The 23,632-nt window shown below is 40.4% G+C and overlaps 1 protein-coding gene across 2 annotated transcripts; it reads left to right on the top strand.

Moving 5' to 3' along the window:
- The first annotated feature begins 6 nt into the window (after nucleotides 1-6).
- On the top strand, nucleotides 7-22,568 carry SLC19A3 (solute carrier family 19 member 3). Of its 2 annotated transcripts, none has more exons than XM_019737409.3 (6): nucleotides 7-339; nucleotides 11,810-11,961; nucleotides 13,029-13,857; nucleotides 15,411-15,603; nucleotides 17,536-17,677; nucleotides 18,466-22,568. In XM_019737409.3, the coding sequence occupies exons 1-6, from the start codon at nucleotides 318-320 to the stop codon at nucleotides 18,589-18,591; spliced, it is 1,464 nt and encodes a 487-aa protein (XP_019592968.3). In that variant the 5' UTR covers nucleotides 7-317; the 3' UTR covers nucleotides 18,592-22,568. The 2 variants fall into 2 exon arrangements, with proteins under 2 accessions (XP_019592968.3, XP_019592970.3); XM_019737411.3 differs by lacking the exon at nucleotides 7-339 and adding an exon at nucleotides 2,288-2,469.
- Nucleotides 22,569-23,632: the final 1,064 nt, after the last annotated feature.

Below are 23,632 nucleotides of genomic sequence, written 5' to 3'. Positions count from 1 at the left end.
GCCCCGGGAGGCTGCCCTGGGGCTCTCCTACCCCCCACCGTGCTCACACCCGCCCAAGTAGGTGTGCCTGGACTTCTCACTTTTATCCTGCTGGAAAAGCTGGTTAATGAAGTGTAAGATTCTGGTAAAAGGCCAGCATCCCCCATGGTTCCATTCATGGTCACTGAAAAGAAACCTTAGCACAGAATTCTAAATCCCCACCCAAGACTCGCCAACAAGTCCAAGTGCGAGATAGAAAGGGGCCTTTGAAGGAGAACTACTGGAAACTAAAAGAAAGCACAGCCTTACTGGGAAGGATACCTAATTCATCAGACAACATGCGCAACAATTATTGGTCAGGTCAGTGTTGCTGTGGTAAATTGGCAAAAGGTTTGAGCTTGTGCAGTGCTTACAGTTTGAAAAGGGTGAAAGAAACCATGTCTTCTAAAAATACTCCTACCGCTATCTGAGCACATTAGTGTCCCCTAAGGCAAAAGGTGTGTTTTCATTGAGGTATAGAGTTTAGACCAAAACATAACTAAATTCCACATATGTTTCTCTTCAAACTGCCTTAGTAGTACCTGAAATGGACAAAAACACTAATTTTGTCCAGTCGTTAATTTGGTTATAAACCAACAGTGGTTACTCAAGATCGGGGAATGGTAAATGCAATTCAAGCATAAATATTCAATGATGAATTTATTTGGCCTGTTGCCCCGTAACAGTTTAGGTGAAATTATTTACTGTGAATTATTTACCTTTCTGAAATTACTCTCAACTCTGAGTGCCCAGCTGTGTTCATTTTGGTTGGAATTGCAATGTGTGCTTACTGGAGGGAGATGGGAAGGAAGCTGTATTGAGCACCTAGTATGTGCCGAGAACCGAGAACCGAGGTGGGTGTAATTATCCACATTCCAGGCTTGGAGAGATTAGGTACATGCCACAAACAGGAGTGAGGGAGGAGGAACATGAACATCAGACTCCAAAGTCATGCTCTTTCCACTGGACCACATTGGCCACAGAAAACCCAAACCTGGAGAAAAAAAAACAAAAACAGACAAGCCTAAGTCTGGTAAGGTCTGCAGTGTGATGTCAAAATATTAAAACTGATTTGGTAATTTAACAATTATTAGCAAATCATTTAGATTCAGAGGAATAAATTGGAGATCATTTGGACAGGCTGGAGGCATGGAGAATGGTAACAAGTGTTAAGATAATTTTGGGAAAAGGATAAGGTCATGATTCTCAGATATAAAAATATACATCTTTTTTTATATACAGATACAAAAAGGAACACTTATTAAAGGTTTTACTAACTCATTAATGAGGAATCTGGTAAGGATGTTACAAGCAATCAAAGGAGAATCCAAAGAATGAGCACATGCATAAGTCAGGAATATTGAAATGCAGGCAAAACAGGTTTTCCGTGTGGACAAGAAGAGGGTGGTTGCTTCATTGGATCGAACTCATTTGCATGTCTATAGACAAGAATTATTATTTCACATTGTTATCAGTTAACTACAATTCACAACGTTGTAAAATAGCTCAAAGAATGCATAGTTTTCCTTGAAGGACCACTTTGTCTCTACCTTCTACACCCACCACATGTATTTGACCAGATACCCACACTGCATCTCAGTGGCTAGATGTGGTGGAGTGACTTCTGTCTACGTTGTCCACCAGTTTTGTGGTTCTCATAGACATCTTTCTCCAGATGCACCTGAGACTAGGTTGATCTAATCATAGACATACAGAGAATAAACAGTTTGGGAGGGGATGACTAATTCATCAGCAAATGTTTCACGCAAGTAAAACAAAAAATCATGGTATATATGATAAAATGGAATCCGACGTATTACGTATTTTGACGATGACTTGTATCTACTCTTGCAATGGTTTTGACCAAAAGCAGAACTATTCGGGTCTGCAGATTGAATATCTGGCCCTAATGCACACCTTTTGAAGTTGTGTGGAGTGCTTCATTTCAGTGAAGAGTCCATGGTTTTCGGTTGTTTTTTTGTTTTTTGGGGGGATACACAAAGGATCATAAATGGGTGGTAGGAGACAGGGCTACTCTGTGGGTCTGAGAGCTAAGTCACTAATACAAAATTCTAGAGAAAACTAAATTAGATTATTTTAGTGAGAACACTCAGGGGAAGTGTTTTTGATATTTTTACCTCCCTAATCGTCTGTGTTTCAGAAGGATTTGAATCTGGTTGTCTATTTTGTTTAATGGGGTGCCAAAGAAAGTGATTGCGGAAGAGGGTGGGTTCCAGTGAATAATAAAACCATCAGAAGTGGTTGGGCTTTGCTGAATCAAGCCGTGCTCTTGACAGATGAGTTCTGAAAAGGAGGCCTCCAGACTCCAATGAGAAGAAGGGACATTGTGACTGGGACTCTAAGAGGCAGTCAGCAGGGAGGAGCAGAAGCGAAGGCAGGAAACTGGACTTGGTTCTAGAAAGAAATAAGCTCAGAGCACGGAAGGAACAGGTAACTCTGATTCTTCCTGTATTATTTTGAAGAACGTTATGTGTGGGAAGAACGTTATGTGTGGCCAGAGTTAAAGTTTTTTGGCCTGTCCTCGCTTTGATTTATGGGTACTGTTTCCATTCCAAATTCTCCAGAACAGACCCAATTTCAAAGATGCTATTCTGTTTTCAGATTAAATTGAAGCCTTGTCCTGACATGGAGTTTGGAAAGACTAGTCGTTGCAGCAACAGAAGCAATCCAGGGCAGTGGAGAGTACTACACAGTAAAATGCTTTGAAGGGGAAAGGGGGGAGATGCATTTTTTAATTGGAGTATAATTGAAATTCATTATAAAGTATAGATTTTAAGCTTGCGTGTTTATAATTGTATACACCTATGTAACTATATCCCATCAAAATATAGGATATTTCGTCAACCCAGAAATTTCCCTCATGCCCCTTTTCAGTCAGTTCCCACCGACCGCCTCCTCCGAGATGACCACTGTCCTGATTTCTATCAGCAGTGGAATCATACAGTATGTCCTTTTTGTGTCTGGATACTTTTTATACAGCGTAATGTTTGAGAGTCATTTGTTTTGTTTCGTGTACCAATGATTTGTTTCTTTTTTTTTTAAATCATCTTTATTGAGGTATAGTTTACATATAATAAAATGTACATTATAAGTGTATAGTAAATTAGTTTTGACAAATTGCAAGCTTGTAACCACCACCACAATTGAGATACAGAATGTTTTCATCACCCCAAAAAGTTCCCTTGTGCTTTATTGCACACTATGCCTCCCCTGTCTCCCACCCCAGGCCAGCACTGATCCAATTTTTATCCCTAGAGATTAGTTCTGCTTGTTTTAGGACTTTATATGTATTAATGGACTCATACAGTTTGTGTCTGGATTCTTTGGCATAGCATAATCTTTTCAATAGTCACCCCGATTTTTGCAATAATTCATTCCTTTTTATTACTTATTAAATCAGTATTAGTTGCTTAAATATGCAATATTAGTTACTCATTCACCTACTTTTCAGTATTATTTACTCATTCACCTACTTTTCAGTTGTCTCCCACTGTTTCACTTTTATGAAGACATGAACCTTCTTGTGTAGATTGCCAAATTTTCCAGAGTTGGTACCATTTTACATAAGCAGTGTATACAAATTTAGTTGCTTTAATTCTTTACCAACCGTTGCTGTGCTAGTCTTTTTATATTTGGGTATTCTAGTGGAGTGTTCTTGTGACGTGTTCTCTGTGACTCTCTTTTCCAGTTTCTTAATGGTATCTTTTCATGAGCAGATACAATGTTTTGATGAAATCCAGTTATCATGGTTTTTCTTTTAAGTGTAGTCCTTTTTGGCATTTCCATAAAATATTTGCTGATGTCTTGGTCAGAAAGATCTGTGTTCTTCTAGATGGGGGACTCTATGTTACTATAGTTTGTTTCATCAAATTAGTTTTTGTGTAAGGTAGAGATCAGTAAAATGAACTTTAAGTAAGATGAAGTCACAGCTAAAATACAGTAGCTCACCAGAAATTGGGGGACCCCCTTGCAGTCCTGATTGTGCAACAGAGGACTAGTGATAAAGCAGGTCCCTGGAAAGCCTTCCCATGCCTTCCCTCCAGCACCAGCCTGCCTTGACTCAGACAGACTGTGGCTCTCTGCTTTATTTGGATATTTTACTCAAAGTTACAGTCTCTTCTGTTTTAGTAATAAGCAGATTAGAAGGCGTAACTATTTGTTGTACTCTGAGATTCTGAGATCAGCAAAAAGGAAATATTTCCGTTTTCAGTAATCCAGCTTTGGATTGCTTATGTCCAGTGAGGGGCTTGGCTCTGCAGTGTTGAAAACTTCAAATGTGGGCACTTTTTTGGGGGTGGACGGGGGTGGAGGATGTAACAAATATTGACCCCTAACTCTACTTTTAAAAAGGCATTGAGCTTCGGGGAGTGCACAGCTGCCCAAGTCCTTTAGAATTTAGAGGCTGTGAGAGTCATGATTATTTTAAACTGTAAGTCTATTTTTCTGCTATTTGAGATAGGTGTTTTGACTGCAGTAAAGGTTCTGGGGGATAATGTGAAAATTAGGCCAGCACACTTCTCAGAGACAGCCGCCTTGCCCAGCACCCTCTCTGAAATGACTGGAATGATTCGTAGGGAGGGGTGGACGTGAATTGGATGGAGACTGGGGCTTCTAGATCGTTTCTTCTAAATTATTAGCATGTTGGTTAATTCTGGCAGTATCTGCTAACCAAGCATGGAAGAGGCTTTGATAAAATGATTCCTTTCCACTGACCTAATCCCTTATAATCCAGGCTCTCTGTTGTGGGGACCTCTTGCAAAATCAGGTTTGCTTTGACCAGGATGTCTTGTCCCCTGCCTCAGGGAGCCCCACAGCTCTGCAAGCTTTGGCTCTGGGAGCAGAATCCTATCTTCTGGGAGTGGGTGGAGGAACTGATCAACTATAATCCTCCGTAGCTAGGAAGGCCCCACGTATGTGTGCCAGTTTCTACAGCACTTGCTTTTTAATAGTTGCTAATCTTGTGCAAATGGAAATATATATTTAGACATATCTGTGGCCGTAGAGTTTTTATATGGGTACACTTACTTGAGTACACACAAATAGCTAATGGATTAGGAAATAGGGCACTGTCTGTATCGAAATTTAAGTAAGATCTAAATTGTCTTAAACCCATTATAGTTCCCCATAGCGTATGTGAACAATCTGTGAAAAATTTTATGTAGACAAGGAAAAGGCTTAGTTCACAATAATTCTGCAAGTTAATACTTAGCTAAAGGAAATACAGCAAAGTGAAGGGCTTTAGGCTTCAGGAACCGGAAATGTGAGTTCCAAGTTTACCTTGCAACTCACTGCGGTTGGGATCCTGGCAACAATGACATTTTTTTGTCTCCCATTTAAAGAAAAGCTACCATTTTCCTATACCATAGAATTATGATATCAAATGAACTTACCTTGCAGTCAATATAAGAAAAGTGAGCGTTTCAGAGATGATATTCTAAATTAAGGAAACACTTATGTTTATTATTAAAGCTATGCATATTCATATAGAAAAGAACGTTGGCCCGAAGCCACTTTGAAAGAATGAAGGACGTGGTTAAAGAACAATAAACGTGGAAAAAGTCAGTCCAATAACTTGGTAATACATAATTGGAATAAAAGAGAAAGGAGAAATTGAACTCTGATATCAAGAGACTAAAAACCTGTAAGAGGTCACATGAAAAGAAATTTTTCCAAGGCCGTGGAAAACAAAAATCGTGAGGAAGGCACCCCGGCCCAACTTGATCATAGTTGAAACACAAGTAAATCTTACATTTTGTGGGAGATGAAAAAAAATCTGTCAGCATCTTAAAGTAAAGTCAGGTTTAATAGGTTAGCAAGGGCATTATTTTGAAGAAGGCCGTCAGCACCCCACATGTCCTGAAGAAAGGGAAGCAGCAGTAAAAATATGTGGCTTTCTAGAACTGGACCCACATTAGAGATTGAGAGAAGCTGGAGACTTAACATTAGAATATTGAAGGGTCCCTGGTGGAATAGCTGTGATTATAATGAAAAATAATCATTATCCACTGCCAGCAAAAAAGAGAAAGGAACACATCATTTCCAAAGTCATTTAGATGGGTCACTTCCTATGCAAAGGTGTGGGTAGTCTGGGGCTCATTCAAAGTCACACTGGCTGACTGGCCATCCCAACAGTGTATGGGGCCATTTATCCCCAAGGCCCACGTGATGTACTGTGCATGTGTGCAGAAAGTACAGCTGGGCCAGAGGTGGGTGCTCTGGCCTGCTGGGTGGGTGGACCAGGGAGGCTGCGACCCGCTGGGGCCACCATGGCTCAGGAGCGAAACAGGTTAATGCTCAGTGCTGGTTTCCTCCATCTGCTGTTGCTAGCTAGCGCTCTCCTGGCAATTCCAGCCCACCAAGATGTGCTCTGGGGTAGATTTAGCGGCTAAATCTAAGTCTCTGCTAGAAGGAGTAGCTGATTCATTCAGCTTCTCCTGTGACTTCCAGCACCTTCCCTGTAGGTGCCAAGTCATGATAGCCTGACAGGCCGACTTTGTTTGGAGAATGTTCTTTCTTTCTTCTTTTCACCTACCGCCCACATAATGTTCTTGCACCTTTGTAAAAATGTTTGATGGAGCATATGAGTAATATATGAGAATTACTGCCACAGGCCCAACTGTTAAAAGGATTTATCTCATTTGGAAAGCAAGAAAGGGGAAAGATGAAACACCTTGCTTTCAGAAATGTCAACTCAAAATATCAGTCCAATTCATGCCTTCCAGTTAAATTCACTAAAGTGAAGGAGGCAAGTTTAGAGTTGTCTTCCGGAGGAGGAGAATATTATGAGGCCAAAGTGGAAAGATAAATGGAAAATGTACAACAGAGCAGTCTGTTTCAGAAGGATGCTTTGCCATGAAAGCTGTGGTCCTTTCAGACAAGCTTGTGTTCTTCAACGATGGTAACAGGTGTGCTTCTGAGGGACATAAGTAGATATTTAGTCCTGTCTTGCCTATGCAACTTCTAACCCAGTGATTGTGTCCCCCAGTAAGAAATAATGGGCAGTGCGATCATCTGTGTATATTTATATATTGATAACCCAAACAAAAGTTTCAGGGGAAAAAAGCTTAATTCTGCAATGTGCTCTGATACTTAATATTTTTTTCTGCAATATCATTCTAAAATCCTGTTTGCAACCCACTAATTTTTTTTCTTTTGACATCACAATCTGAAAAACACTACTCTAAAATAAACTGGAATTTGTAAGAGGAAAGATTACTGAACTTTGAATTTAAAAAAACTAAGTCCTAGTTCAGGCTCTGATATTGGTTCAATGTGAAAACTGGCACAAATCTTATTTCCTCTGGCCTTCAGATTCCCCATCAATTAAAGAAGGACCATACTGCCTCCTCTGTTACCCCATAAAATAGTCAAAGAAAATTTGAAATAATTTTCCAAGTGGAAAAATTATGGAAAAAGATTGCATAAGTAATTTGATGATCGTCATTATAGTCAGGATGACAGAAAAGAGCAGCATCTCCTCAGTGATAAGAGAAAAATAAAGATGGCAACCGGTACTTGCAAGCATCATGAGACCATTAGCCACAGATGTCTCCACGAGGCGAGAGTGATTTGGGCAAGACCCAGGTTGTTCGGTTGGAATCCCAGGGCCCACACTGACAATGCCTTTGGGGGTAGCTGGCAGGAAAATGTTGAGGCCGTGGTAGGAGGCATCTACCCATCAGAGTAGAAGGAAGATGGCAACTTAACACCAACAGCCCTGACCCCGAACCCAGATTTAACCTTTCTTAGCTGAGTGGCCATGAGCATTGAGGAGGCTCAGTTCCCATGTCTGAAAAATTGAGGACATTGTATATATAATATAATTATATAATATTAACTATAACAAACATATACTATAATTTATATAAATAGAATTATATATTATATTCCATAAAATATATAATTATATAGAAATGTATAATATATACATGTGCGTATAATTAGGATTGCTCTGAGGATGAGAGGCAAGTATATAAAGCAACTAGCACATTGCTTGGTGTAAAGCAGGAGCTAAGTAAATAATAGTTGGGAGGTTGTTACCTTTTACCTACGTAAGTTGCAGGCTTTATGTAAGGGAAAAAATCAGTACCTTCAGAGGGTCGGTGAAAGGTCGTGCTGGGCTGGAGGATTTCGGATACCCGTGTGCTGTGGTGACTGAAAGAGCCAGAGCAGGGATTTTATTCAGTACTAAAACGCACTCTAGGGCAGCCATTGGACATGCATGCAGTTTAGGTTGGATGGGACGGAATGGGTCACAAACAGGGACTGATGTGTGCCTATGAAGGGACAGTGTGGAGGCAGGGTGGTGTGAGGGGCATATTTGAAACAGCAGAATCACCTGAGGGTTTTCCCCCTATCCTGGACTCTCTAGATCCTAGGGGGCCAGACAGGAATTTCAGAGTTGCAGGTGCACATGGAGCTTGGAGAAAGCTCCCTACATGATTACCATCTACTTCCCTCACCCCCCTGTTAAATCCAAGGCTGTGGCATGGAGCCAAAGGGTCATCTGGAGCCAATGAGCTCAGCAGATGGATAAGGGACAGTGGTCCTTGAGTTTCCTGTGTCAGAATCACTCCTTGTATATAAATGCAGATTCCTGGGCCTCCTGCACCTACTGAATCCCACTGTAAGGGTGGAGCCCAGGAATCCATATTTTTACCAAGCTTCCAGGTGATTCTGACGTGCAAGCCCACTTCACACAGTCTATGTTGATGGGCCAGGGCTGGAAAGGGTTATGCAGTGAGGCAAGAGCTGAGCAAGGTACCGTAAGGTGGGGGAGGTGAAAGAACCCAGACTTTAGCATCTGAGCATCTCAGAAGTCTCCCAGCAGGCAGTGACAGGGGCTGTGGCCCTGAAGGGCAAAGAATAGCCACCAGGAGAGGCACGGTCTCTGAAAGGGCCTGCTGCCAACAAACCCGGAAACTCCAGCTGCTCTGCCCAGTCCTTCCAGGTTAAAGGACTCCTGCTAAGGTTTGGTTAGATGCCTTCTCTCACTTCCTCTGACAGAAAAACTAGCTTGTGTCTGTTTCTGTGAGGAGAGAGCTGGAAAAAGGAGTGAGGACATGAGGCCCAGCATCCTAAGGCACAGGATGAGCCCCCCAGATGTTTCTCAGTTGTTTTCAGCTAAGGTCAGACACCCTCCCTCATTCTCTCTCCTCGTTAAGCTAAAATCACTGTTGAGTCCTCCAACGTGAAGAGAGTAAGAGGAAGAGAAATGACATGTGTCTGAGCAGCAATTCTATGTGCCACATGGTACCGCATGCTTTCCAAGTGTCAAGGCACTCGGTGCTCACAAAAAGGCCACACGTGAGTTAGCATTGTTATCCCATTTTACAGAACCGCAAGACAGTTGTAGAATTGAGTACTGCCTGGCCTTTACCCAATGCAGCCAGAAGGTTCACTCAGGAAACCCAGACAGAGCTTTACTGGCCCTCAGTGGTGAGGTTTGACTTTCGTCCCCTTCCTTTTACAAGACCTACTGTGTGCTCTTCAACGCACTAGGGATTGAGCAGTGGTCCAAACAGACAAAAAGCCCTGCCCTCCTGCTTACACTCAAGTGGAGCATATACTGTCTTTTTCTGCCTGACCTTCCCATCTGAATTCCACTGCGCAACAGTATTAGAACAACAAAGAGATGAAGAGATTGATAATCTAGGGGACTGTTACAAAAGTCTGGGGAGAATGGGCATTGTGCTAGGTGTCTGAGATGCATGGAGAACGTGATGACCTGGAGATAGAGAATAATCCAGGGTCAGCGTAGATGGAGAGAACATTCTAGATGTAGAGTCCCAGATGCCACCCCATTAAGACTACCCTTTGAAAGATGGCCACGCTTCAGTTTGCCTACCCAGGACAGCTGTTTCTATACGAATATCTCTCACAAAGAAAGAAGGCCCCAGGAGACCCCAGCAACTCAGGCAGATACACCCCTTGCATCCTCGGCTGAGGGAGGAGGTAGAGGGCAGTCAGCTCCAACAGGCCCTTGACACAATTTTCACATCATCAGCACCGCTCACAATTGCTGTCATCTAGTTCCAAATTCAGTTTCCATTGTATTGCTTCATCAAGGATTTTGTTGACAGAAACAGAAACAATGTTTACCTATTCAACCTAAAGGAGGAACTCCGCAGTTCTCTGTGGCCACCTTGTGAAAGAGTAGTGTGGGTGGCAGCCTTGGTGTGACCCAGGAGGCCCTGTCATCTCCCTAGCCCCTAGCAAAGTTCCTCCCCCTGGATACCTGGAATTCCACCCAGATGACTTGCTCTCCTGGAGTGAGTATCATCTTTGTCTCTGGCCTACTTTCAGATTAAAATTGCTCCTGGAAGCTCTGTGTATTAGTATGACTCTGTTTATAAACACACTTTCTTCCCTCACTGTGGGGAGAAGTTGGCGTGAGGTTAACACCAGCAGCCAAGGAAGAAGGGCCACCAGGATGAGGCCGAGGGTAACAGGTGAAAGGACGCTGATGGGAATCAAGGAGAGCTGAATTCAAATTGGCCCTGTGGTTTGAAGACAGTTGTTGGACATCTTGGATCGCCCACGTACTCACCTGGGAATTTGGGGAAATAATATATATTTTACAGTTGTTAAGAGGATGTAATGGCATAATATACAGAAAAGCATCATACTCACAGCAGGTTACTTTCTTTCCTATAAATTGTCTCAGAGAACTTAACTACATCCAAAAGCACCAAAAATGTGTAAGCTTTATCAAGTAAAGCTTGGTCTAAATTATGAGGAAGGAGAGTGAATTTCCCCGTACATATTGTAGCCCACATGAAAAAGCAAGATGTTCTCAGATAGAGCCACCATAAAATGAAGGGTTTTGTTTTGTTTTGCTTTGTTTTGTTTTGCTTTTGTTTTGTTTTTCTGTGCAGTGACAAATGAGGTCCTCCATTGCATTTTTTGTCTGAAGTTTGAATTTCAAGCAATTTTATTTCTGGGTTCAGAAATAAGTATGAACTATCAAGTAGCTACCTGCCCCATTTCAGTGTGAAACTGTAGACTTACATTGACTGAGAAATGGCTCAGTCATAAAGAAAAATGGAATCCCTATCTAAGAAATGATGCCTTCCGTTCCCAATGTAGCACCAGTGTGGAAAAGGGGAGGAGATGTGGAAGAGATGGCAAGTCTGATCTTTACTGGTTTATTTTTTTTTTAACTGAAGTATTATCAATTCTAAGAAGATTGAAGAATTTCAGTCTAACAAAAATATCTTGGATGTCTGTTATGTGTCAAGCATAATACTGGGCAAGGGACAGTCTAAGAGAAAGATATATGTGTAAATACATGCCCTCAGTGTGTCAAAGATTTTGGAGTCACCATGCAACCTAGAGCAGGCAAGGAATAACAGGCCTAATCAACTCAATCCATGTTCTTTTGGGTTTGACCTTACCTACCACAGGTACACCAGTAATAATAATTCACCAGCTAATGGTTTACTTACTCAAACATTCATTGGCCCATTGTTTACCATTTATTAGTAGCTACTCATTACTAGTTTGTGATGGAGAACACTAAAGTGCGACTCTACCCCCAGCCATAATGAATAAGAAGTTCATTGACTGGGGGCGAAGGGGCGGTTATTGACTGGCTCACCTATGGAATATTCAAGAGCAATTATTCATCGTTCACCTTTCCATTTCAGCGGCAATGCATATGGATGAAACTTTCATAAAACATTTAGAAAAAAAATCAGTTTTTCATTACATCCAAGATACCCGAAAGAGTAAACATCAGTTAACTTTGGCTTTGTTTCTATTTGATCAGCCATGGATTGTTTCCAGACTTCGCCGAGCCATTCCTGGCTCTATCCCACTGTCATCCTCTGCTTATTTGGATTTTTCTCCATGATGAGACCCTCAGAACCCTTCCTTATCCCGTATTTATCTGGACCAGATAAAAACCTGACCAGTACAGAGGTAAGTTAATATTCATACATGTCTTAATATGATTCAATTTTACAGGACTCCAACAAGGTCATGAACAGGGTTTTGTTCAGCTTGAAATAAGATTAACAGACTGACCTCATTGAACCTCATTTGCGTGGTGTTTGCTATTTAATAGGACTGTTCAAACTACTCCCTCACCCTTGCAAAAATGGGAAACCAAAACACATTGCAGGTATAATAAACATTTTATAGAGTTCTAACATTAGTCTTACCTTCCGGGAACCTTTCAGGTCCCCATTGATTGTATTATACTAATCCCAAAATAAAATCGCTGCCAGGCACTGGATCTAATCCTAGTCAACTTTCAGGCTGATAACATATAAGCAGATTCTGATAAAGAATTGTTGCATTTCTTTAAGATAGTTGCTCAATTCTGAAAAACTGTCTACCAGCATATGAGACATTGACGGCTTTATCTCCTAGCTTTATCTTCCCCAGAAGGTCAAATTCTCTTAATTAAAAGATCCACCTCTCTTTTTATAACAAGTGCAGCAAGAAAATGGACCAACCCCCACTGGAGAATTACCCTGGGCTTGTACTACAGTCTCCAGCCAGAGCTCTGAAAACACTCCAGAGGGCGTGGCTTCACTGAGAAAGGCTAATTGACGCTGGTTTATTTGGTGATGAGATGGCAAGGACAGAAAGGCAAGCTTTTGCTGGGGTGTAAAATCATTCAGCAACAACTCTGTTTCAAAGTTTCCCAGATAGAAGTATGTCACGATTAAGGTAAAACAATATATTACAGGACCAGAATCAGCCAGTGAGCCCACTTGGCTCTACTTCTGAGACCGCTATGAATGAGTTAATGTACCCAACCTTAAAAAAAAAAAAAATATATATATATTTTTCCTAGTGGCTTTCTTGAAAATCAGTTTCTCTTGTGCTTTTTCATAATATGAAGAATATTCTACCCGATTGGATACACAATTTGATATTGGGCAGGCCACACGTACCTTAGTAATTCACGTGTCTGAAAAAGGCGCCCTTTTCATTTCCTGGGGCTTCCAGGTCACACAATCCATTTTTCGACTCCACAGATGACCAATGAGATCTTCCCCGTGTGGACATACTCTTACCTGGTGCTGCTGCTCCCCGTGTTTGTCCTCACCGATTACGTCCGCTACAAACCAGTCATCGTCATACAAGGGATTAGCTTCGTCGTCACCTGGCTGCTGCTCTTGTTTGGCCAAGGAGTGAAAGCCATGCAGGCTGTGGAGTTCTTCTACGGGATGGTCACCGCCACCGAGGTGGCCTACTACGCGTACATCTACAGCATGGTCAGCCCAGAGCACTACCAGAAAGTGAGCGGTTACTGCAGGAGCATCACGCTGGTGGCCTACACTGCGGCCTCGGTGCTGGGCCAGCTCTTGGTGTCCCTGGCCAAAGTATCGTACTTTTACCTCAATGTCATAACCTTGGCTTCTGTCTCCGTGGCCTTCCTTTTCTCACTTTTTCTACCAATGCCCAAGAAAAGCATGTTTTTTCATGCAAACCCCAGCAAAGACATACAGAAGCCATCGAGCACAAATGCAGTGTTAGAGGAACGTCAGGTGGACGAAACACCGGGCTGCGATGAGGAGAAACCCTCCTCAGAAATACCAACCCTTTCGGGGAACCTGGATGATAGCCGGTGGAGCGGCCCAAAGCCAAAAAATGTAGCTTTAAGAGTTTTTGTGCAGTGGTTCCAAGATTTGAAAGAGTGCTACTCTTCAAAGCGTCTTTTTTACTGGTCCCTGTGGTGGGCTCTTTCCACAGCAGGTTTTAACCAGGTTTTGAACTATGTACAAATCCTGTGGGATTACAAGGCACCCTCCCAAAATTCTTTCATCTATAATGGGGCAGTAGAAGCTATCGCAACCTTTGGAGGCAAGTAAACATTGATTTTGATGGGCTACCCCCAGTGATTTCATTTCTCCAGTTGTTATACTTCTCCAGGGTGATAAATTAGCTCTGTTCAGAGGGCATATTAATCTTTTTTAGGAATGGAAGGCACTGGGAAAGGAAAAGAGGAACATGACGCTTGTATTTAATGTGTTACAGCTACAAGTCACTCAAGAGCTCAGGACCGACTGAGCATTAGACAATTAAATTCTCGCTAAATTCCTAAGATTCCATTTCATCATCAGGAAGTGTTAATAATGGCCCCTGTTCTTCCAAAATTGTTTTTACTGTCAAAAGGCAAATACACATCTTGAATATAAGTAGGAGTTTTTATTATTTTAGAAAATAAATTGAACTATTAAGCCTTCTAAATTATCACTAGAAGAGCTTCGGTTAATAAAGAATTTGATTTAGCTAGCGCCCACCTTTAGCAAGTCTAGGCTGTACGCCAAAAATGTTCAAAAGTCGATTTCTTATGTGATTTAAATGAGGGGTGGAAAATATGTGAGTCAGGATTCTAATACCAGAGGGAAATCTGCCTTTGAAGTTTACAATAAATATTTATATTCTGGTAAATGGAAACTTAAATGTCAAATGAGACTTTGAAGATATTTTCTAGGAAGCAGATTTCCACACTCTCATTTACAAAAACTTTCAGAAAACTCATGTGGTGTCTGTTTATTATTGTCTCCCTTTTGGGAGACTTCAGTTTAAGTCCTGAAAACCACGAGTATGCTGGAATGGGTTCACTGAAATCATTTCTCCTACATTCCAAATTCTAGGGAGAAAAATCATTTTATCTCCTTTGCAGTCATAGTTCTTTCCTAGATCTCATGGAGTAATTTGAAACATAAATACTTTTCATTTTGTTAAAGAGAACCATAATTACTAACCCTAATTACTGTCAATTATTCAATCTTTTAAATTCTATGAATCAGCATTGATCTGTCCACCTAAAACCTCAGGTAAATTAGGCCAGATTCTTGAAGATATTAAGATGGAGACTAGACTTGAAATGAAGAGTAATCAAGATTCATAATGAAGACTAAAACTTACTACCCAGTACAACACATCTGTTACCCATCACTGAAAAAAACTTACTGTGAAAAACAATCAAGAAAGACAAATATGGACAGGCCAGGTGTACTCCCAGAGCACTTGTTTCATACTTTTCTAGCTCCGCGCTTAGCATGTTGTATTAAATGACTGGGTTTATGTCTCATTTCTCCCCCCTCTGCTGGTTAGGAATCTTTGTGGCCCCTCTGCCTCGTACATTGCTTGGCATGTAGTTGATGCTAATTAAAATAGTGACAACTAAGTGATTGAAAGAATAGGAAGTAAAGAGAGAAGCCAAAGGAAAACATGGTTGAGAAAAGAATAAATTCACATTTCGGTGGGTCACACTATTTTCACAAATTGTGAAAGCAATATGTTCATCTATTAGAATTCCCTGAGACCTGAGTTTTTAAGAGAGCGTGTTGGTATTTCCCACGTGGTATTTCCCACCATGTTGATCTTCCTCAATGTTTCTTTGTCAGGGGCCGTGGCTGCCTTTGCAGTGGGTTATGTGAAGGTCAACTGGGAACTTCTGGGAGAGATGGCTCTGGCCATCTTCTCAGTGGTCAATGCAGGCGCCCTGTTTCTCATGCACTACACGACCGACATTTGGGCATGTTACTCTGGCTATTTGATATTCAAGACTGGCTATATGCTTCTCATAACCATAGCAGTGTAAGTATTACCAACCATTTCTTTCCACTCCCGAAGTGAAACCATATTCTCTTTTCTGTAGTCTTATAGTACCTTTGAGAACTTCAGAAGGATTTTAGTCAATTGCAATATTAAATGTTGACTACAGTGGTACCTCGGTTTTTGAACGTAATCCATTCCAGAAAACTGTTCGACTTCTGAAACGCTCGAAAACAGCTGACAGCTAGGCCTCAGGATCTTGCACTCAGCAGATGCCACGTGACATGGTCGACTTCCGAGGCATGTTAGAAAACCTAAGCATTTAATTCTGGTTTTACGGCGTTCATAAACCAAAATGTTCGTCAACGGAGACGTTCGAAAACCGAGGTACTTCACATTAAATTAGACACAATTAAGCCATGTTTTCACTTAACTATTTGCCCTCTGAATATTACTAAGCGCAGTCATCAAGGGAAGAAAGTTCTGTAAATCAAGAGCAGTGATACATTGCTAGGTCGTGACTTTTCATTTCAAACAATTTACTGTAACAGAGTGTGGTACAATCTGATTTTGAAGGATTAAATTTAAATTTCATTCCTGATTTCATTTGGTTGCTTGAGTAATTCCAGGCATATACTTGGCGAGTGAAACAAAATATTCTCAGCAAGTTATAAAAAGTTGGATACTGAAAAAAGTAGATGCAAAAATTATAAAAACTAAATTCCAGAGATCATTTTAAAAAAAAACATTTGGTTTCATATCTAAGTGCAAAGAAAGCTGGCTATAGGAAATGTGCTTTAGTATTAACCAAAAACGAAAAGAAACGTTTGAATATAAAATCACATAAAAAAGATAGAGACCAAAGCTTTATCAAGTTTTGTTTTCTAATTAGTGAAAAATATTTTATAAGCATTTGGCAAAACAGAAATATAAACACTCTGGGAAAAGATCATGAAAGGAAAGAGATGAAACTTGTTAGCAAGTTTATTTTTTTTTCACTGAAATGTGTCAGTTTAATGAATCAAACTCGTTTCTTGAGTTTCTTTTTTTAATGTGAGCATGTTGTTAAGATAGGATTACATTCTTTCTTTTCATTTTAAGGGTATTCAGAACCCAAAGCCTTTTACCTGCATTTCAAGGAAGAATTCTAAATAATAAACATTTGCCAGTCTTTCTTAAGTGCTTTTTGATATTTCAAACTATATAATCATTAAAAATTAATCACAGATTCACTCAGTTGTACATCCAGTCATGGTCTGGATCTTCCAAAGAATAGTTCACCTACCAAACTTTGTAACTGTCAATACAGACAATTGACAATAAAATGAACAACTCTCCCCAAAATTCCTCAGATTGTGTGTTGATTGCATTTTTATGAAAATTCACTGTAAAATCATATAGCATCCAACATTCTCAAGTTATGAGAACTTAGGACATTTAGGTTTAATTTCTGGAAGTAGTAAATTGGATGGGAGGAATTTTTTCATATTTCTTTTAACTATTTTAATTAAGCCTTTAACTGTATTTTTAAGCTCCCTTTCTTTGCCTATTTGTGTAAATCTCCTACTGTAGGAGATTTAGAAGTGCTGTTAACAAGACAGTGCTGCTTTTTTAAAAGTTTTTAGATTTTTCAATTACAGTTGACATACAATATTGTATTAGTTTCAGGTGTACAACATAGTGATTAGACATTCATATAAGCTACAAAGTGATTATCCTATCAGTCTAGTACCCATCTGACACCATACACAGTTATTACAATATTCTTGACTATATTTCCTGTGCTGTACTTTACATCCCCATGACCGTTTTTATAACAAGCAATTTGTACTTCTTAATCCCTTCGCTTTTTTCACTGGCACCCCCAATACCCTGTTCCCATCTTGCAGACTGCTTTCTCTTTTGTTTCTGTCTTTTAAAGATAAGAATCTCATGAATGTTCTTGTTAAAAACATATTCAATGTTTAATGATAGATTTCAGATTGCCATTAATCTGAGCGTGGAACGTTATGCCCTGGTGTTTGGAATCAACACTTTCGTTGCCCTGGTGATTCAGACCATTATAACTATCATCGTGGTAGATCAGAGAGGGCTTAACCTGCCAGTCAGCATTCAGGTAAGCTGCAATACTTCTGTTTACAGTTGGTGGGAATATAGAATAACTAGGTAATCCGAAAGGTTTTTTCAACCTCACCACTGCCAATATTTAAATTTGTTGAATTCCTTGGCTAGGCAAATTTTAAAATAAGCAATTCTTTGATTATCATATTATATCACACCAAGTAGGTTCAAGCATTAATCACAATAGGTCAGCATTTACCTTTGGCTCCTAAAACATCAGGCAAGACATGTCATTGTGGCCCCATATGTCTCCTCTTCCTCCCACCATCCGTTTCCAAGGTTTACTGAGATTCAACTAGGGAAGGGTACATGGCTGCAGAGCTCTGGTCCTACTCCACTGAGGCACTTAAAATTAGCCCAATCCTATATTTTACATATGGATCTGGGGGAAAGGAGGCGGATATAAGGCAGATAAGTAACCTCAATGACTAAAATTTATTCTTGTAGACAACGCATATAGCATTGTGCTACCCTCCAAACATAAATCAGTGGGATTTAGTATTTTTTCACTATAGGTGGTGGTAGCTAGGATTTGAACCAAAGCAACCCTGGCTCCAGAGCCCACACTCTTAGCAACAACATTGTTTATACTTTCATAGCTGGTTCTTCTAAAATGAGAGAAGAAAGTATTGTGTGAATTTAAATGTCTCATATTTAAGAGACATTTGGCATGTCAGTTACCCCAAAATCCAAGCAAATCAACAACATCACTAGGTATTATCAAAGACATAGAGGGTGAGATTTTGTGTATGTGTATAATTAATTCTATTTGTTTTTCTACAGTTTTTAGTTTATGGAAGTTATTTTAGTGTCATTGCTGGAATTTTCCTTATGAGAAGCACATACATCATCTACTCAGCCAAATGCCAAAAGAAAGTGCCAAGCTCTGCTATAAGTCAGAATCCGTAAGGGCCACACCCAGAGGGACCAAGGAGTATCTTCACGGGAACCAAGCTCTAATCTTACGTCAGCCACCTCAGCCTCTGAGTGAGGACTGCGCTGGTCACAGTCACTGAGTGCCATAAATTGACACTTTTCACAAGTCTGGATGCCAAGGAACCTTTTCAAGACCACAACGAAATCTGAGCTTTAGACGATAATGCCCAGCTGAACTGGATACAGTCGACAGGGCCCATTATCTCAACTGAACAACCCGTGTTGGGGAGCCCAGGGAAAATTCTGGTTTTGATCACGTGCAGTGACACGCAAATGGCATAGCAACAAACCAGCCATCCTGGAGTTCATGTTCTCCATCTGTGAGCACAAGTACTAACTGGACTGACCCTTTTGCTTGGCTTAGATATGTTTTATCTTACCAAAACAGGCAATCCATTGGGCATTTTTTGTCCCATGAGCCATTGTCCTTCTTCTTCCATTACGTATATTTCTGTATAACTTATGGTTCTCTGAGAGAATTGCAAAGTTTGGTCCCATTTCTAAGGACTTCTCTTCAATCCTGATACCATGGTATTATTCACTAGCTTTTATTTCATATCACCATTTAATTTTTTCATGGTTATTTTTCATTTTTGTGGTCTGCTGAGCTTTGTTGTTAAAATTATACCTCAGGAATAGCTCCAGACATGCCTGTGTGTCCACAGAATGACATTTATATCCATTCCCAGTGGCCCTAGGAGAGTCAATGAGCGCTCTCCTGGTGTTTTAGGGCTGTGTCAGTGTGATGTCTGTCTAAAACAGAAAACTTAAGTAGAAATTTCCAGGGGTTTCTACAAGTGTTCGTAAATAAGAAAACACAGATGGGGAAAAAAATAACACCTAATTTTTAAATGGCAGAGATTGTGCTAAATAAAGTAATGTGTGCAAATATATTAAAGAGCCTTTCTAATTTTGTGATGAAGTGTGCTGAAAATTGTCTGAGCTTGTCTGTCCTTTGAAACTTCAATAGAGGTTTCATTGAGCAGCCTGCCACTGGGAATAAAGATTTCTGATTCAAGATTTGTGTTTCAAACATACTTTTATCCAAATCCCAAAATTCAATTACTGGACTGAAAAAAAAAAAAATACAAAAAATCAGCCCCAAAGCCAGCCTTACTTAGTGGTGACTACTAATGGCATTACTACTTACATCAAAGCAAGGAAAGGATGACCACTATTATCCTTTTTATTTAACTTACTGTACTAGAGGTAGTAGCCAACACAATTAGACAAGCCAAAAAATGAGACGTCAAAAATTGAAAAGGAGGCAAAACTATCACTATCCCAGAGGCTACGAGTATACACCCAAGAGAATAAAAATGGAGAGAGTAGTGTCAAAAGTATACAGAAAGCAACAGCTTTCATGATACAACAACCATTTAGTAAAATATCCCAATGGGACAAAAATAATAACAAGAATAATTACATTTCATCTGTTTAATAATTTAATAAATGTGTAAGACATATGAATATGCCTGAAAATACCTTTGAAGGTTACAAAATAACACCTAACCATGTAAAAGCCTGCCTTGTTCTTGGTTAGGAAGAAAAAAATATATAAAGACATCAGGCTTTCTAAATAAATTTATAAGTTAAATCTTATCCCAGAGAAAAAATACAATATGCTTTTTTTTTTTTTCAGATCTAGTAAGGGTTGTTCCAAATTTTATTTGGAAAATTAACAAAGAAGAACCAAGAAAATGCATCACCTGGGAGGATGTTATTCAGGTGATATCTACCTTGACTGGCAGGCTCTATGGGAGTCTTTTCCAGCCACTCAGCAAAAAGTTCTTTTAAAATTCTAAATTAGGTTCCTTTGATCATATCAGTCTGGGGAAGATGCTGGCTTACAGTTTTTCTCCAGGTACCTATATTCCCAGAAAAAACTGGATCCAAGATCACGTATTTGTGTGGCTTTCCAAAAGAAGTTGGCTTCAGCAGGGTGCGTGCTTTCATGCCTAGACTCTGCCCTAACAGTTGGGCAGTGGACGGAGGTGGCTCAAAAGGGCTCAGAAGCTGGTAGCAGGAGAAGCAGAAGTCAGAATTTCCTCTAGAAAGGACTAAAACGGGCAGAACTCAGAAAAGGTAGCTCGTTCGGTTGGCCTGCCTCCTGCCTTCCTCAGTGATGGAAGAGGGAATAGGATGGTTTGATATGGTGTTTCGATGGAGCTTTGGAGGAAAGGGGTTTTTTGTTTGTGCAACTTTTCTAGAAGGCACAGACAAGTGAGTAAGACATCAGATTTTCCAATCAATCTTCCCAGCTTCCAGTACCTGCCCATTGTATGACTTGGGGAAAGTTACTTAATGTTTTTGTGCCACAATTTTCTCCCCTATAAAATGGGGACAAGAATGGTCTTGTTGCGTTGGATTGTTGTGAGGATTAAATGGGTTAAAACATGTGTGTCAAGAACCCAAAAGAGTGCCAAGTACATAGTAAGGGCTCAGCAAAGCTTGGCTAATATTACTACTAATAATTATTTCTCTAAATATGAGGTGTCCAGGCTTACAGGTTTTCTTGAGCTGCCCAAGTTTTGATTCAGAGACCACATTATTAGCATTTTTTCAGGACAGTCACAATTTCAAATATCTCACGGTACTGCCTGATGACACAGCAGGACACATGTTTGAGTTTTGGAAACCATGCACCAATGGCAAAATTAGAGATCTTGAGAAGATAGTCTGCATGAGGTTGAAAATATTGAATTGCCCTAAAGGAGTTTCTCTCTAAAGTAAAATCTTTTATTAATAATTAATTGAAGTGCTTGATCAGAAGCATTGTTCTGGGTTCTGCAATTGCCTTATATTTAATCAGAAGGCTTAGAAAAAAACACCCTCCATTTTTTCCTCTTTGCAGCAGAGAAGTAGAAATTAAACAGCTCTCTTTACTTCCCATAGCATCAGCTTCTGCTCCATCTGATCCTGCCCCAGATTAAAACAGCGCATGCTGGCTTTAGCTAAATTTACGGGGTTGCTTCTTCCTGCTTTAACATTAAAGAATAAATTATAAATGTACTGTGCTCACTTTAGCAGCACATATACTAAATTTATTTTATTTGTAAGTATATGAAGTTCAACTAAACACTTAAATTTCCATTTTCATTATCCATTTTTCATGGACCCTATTCCCAACCCCCAATCTGTAATTTTATAGTCAAACTTTATTCTGGGGACACTAGGAAATGGTGGGTTATGAAGAAAGGTGTAAAACATCATCACCAAAATCACGTGGGAAGTTTTGACAATTTACAAATTTCTTATCACTAGTGTAACTGCACATGAACTCATTTCTTTAGCAAGCATTCTGCTTTCATCCAAGCCAGCTTTGTTTATCCTGATAGAACTATAACTCACGGGTGTTCTTTCCCCAGGTCCTCCTGCCTGTTCATATACTGTATGTTCACTCCTTTTAATCATTAAGACCTCAGGTCATTAAGATATGGTCAACATCAAACTCACTTGAGAATAAAGCTTCAGGCCTGTCAACCATGACCAAGATACAGTAGCCAAGCCTCAAGCTAGAAGTAGGTTTTAGTCAAACAACGATAACACATTGGCCTCAGTGATGTTTCAGCTCCAGACTCCTGAAAGCAGAACGACCCCACGGACGCATCCCCTGGAAACCAGAACAAACAAGGCCATGCCTGACACCAGCTCCAGACTCCTGAAAGCAGAACGACCCCACGGACGCATCCCCTGGAAACCAGAACAAACAAGGCCATGCCTGACACCATGACCTGAAGCCATGATCAGTTGCTCCCTGCCTCAGCCCCGACCAATCAGCAGAGCCCGTGACCCCAGCTCCTGTAGTAACCATGATTAATGATTGTTCCCTTATATAGCCTGGCCATTAGAGGCCATTGGGGAGCCAGGTTCTTGAGAGCAATAGCTCACCTGTGTCCCCGGGCTTGGCACCAACTCCTAAAATAAACCTTCACTGTCTTTGCTGCAAACTCCTGCTCACGTCTTTTTTGTTTGTTTGTTTTTATTGTTTGTTTTTTTGGCTTGGATGCTCACAGGTAAGAAAACCCTTTGAGTCTACGGTAACACTAGCTTAGCTCTTTTAGATGTTTGGAATTTAAAAGGCGGGGGACGGGGGTGGAAAAATATTGGGGAATTTGTTTCCGTCCACAATTAATTGAGCTATTGCATTTGAGTTTCTCTACCAAAGGCAGGATCACTCAGAAAGATAAGGGATGAATCTTGAGGGGTAAAGGGAAACTAAAATTACCTAAAGCAAATTTTTAGGGTATTTGAGGAGCAGGTCTCCATTCTGTTCCCCCCACTACGCACAAAATGAGAACCTTGGGCCACACTGTCTTCTTTGTTTCCTTTATGGATGTCATTTCCCTTTTGCAGCTTTCAAAAACAACTGTAAGGATACCTGACCTAATCTAAGAAGATATGTGGGCTTCGGGGTCATTATATGGAATCCACAGTGTTGACTGGCCAATGTCTCGCCCTGTGAGCTACACCTGCTTCTGGAGAGAAGAATGCTGGCCTGCAGCCAGCTACAGACATCTGGAAGGAGGTGGTTCAAGAACAGGTTGTAAGTGATGTGACGAAATGAATCGGCACGTCAATAATTGCAGTCAAAGGAGGCAGATGTCTGAACCTTAATCCCAAGAGACTAAATTGCTTTAGAGATCTTAGAGAGACTTTATTAAAAAAAAAAAAAAATGACAGGGGGTGGGGGAAATGCAACCAACTTTGGAATTAAAGAAATGTCATAGGAATTAAAGTAAAATGTCATAGAGGAAAAAGGCAAGTGTGTGGACTTTTAAAAATGTAACCCAATTAGATGGTCCAGGAAGAAAATGGTGACTTTGGAAAAGACCCATGGCGCAAGACGAAAATATGAAGCTAGTGAAATAGTTGGCATGTGACTGGTCTTGTGGTCACTAACAAAATTAGGTACTGATAAAGTCCCAAAACTGAGCTTCTCCAAGAAGTTGCTGATAGAACAGCGGTGATGTATTTTGAATGCAAGGACAAATCCATTTTCTCCCTGCAAAGG

This window comes from Rhinolophus sinicus, chromosome 17 (genome assembly GCF_057876585.1).
Source record: "Rhinolophus sinicus isolate RSI-liver-muscle chromosome 17, RSI-T2T, whole genome shotgun sequence".
In the NCBI taxonomy this organism is placed as follows: Eukaryota; Metazoa; Chordata; class Mammalia; order Chiroptera; family Rhinolophidae; genus Rhinolophus; species Rhinolophus sinicus.
The sequence above is the reverse complement of the archived record's forward strand: the minus strand, read 5'-3'. Positions and strand labels throughout refer to the sequence as shown.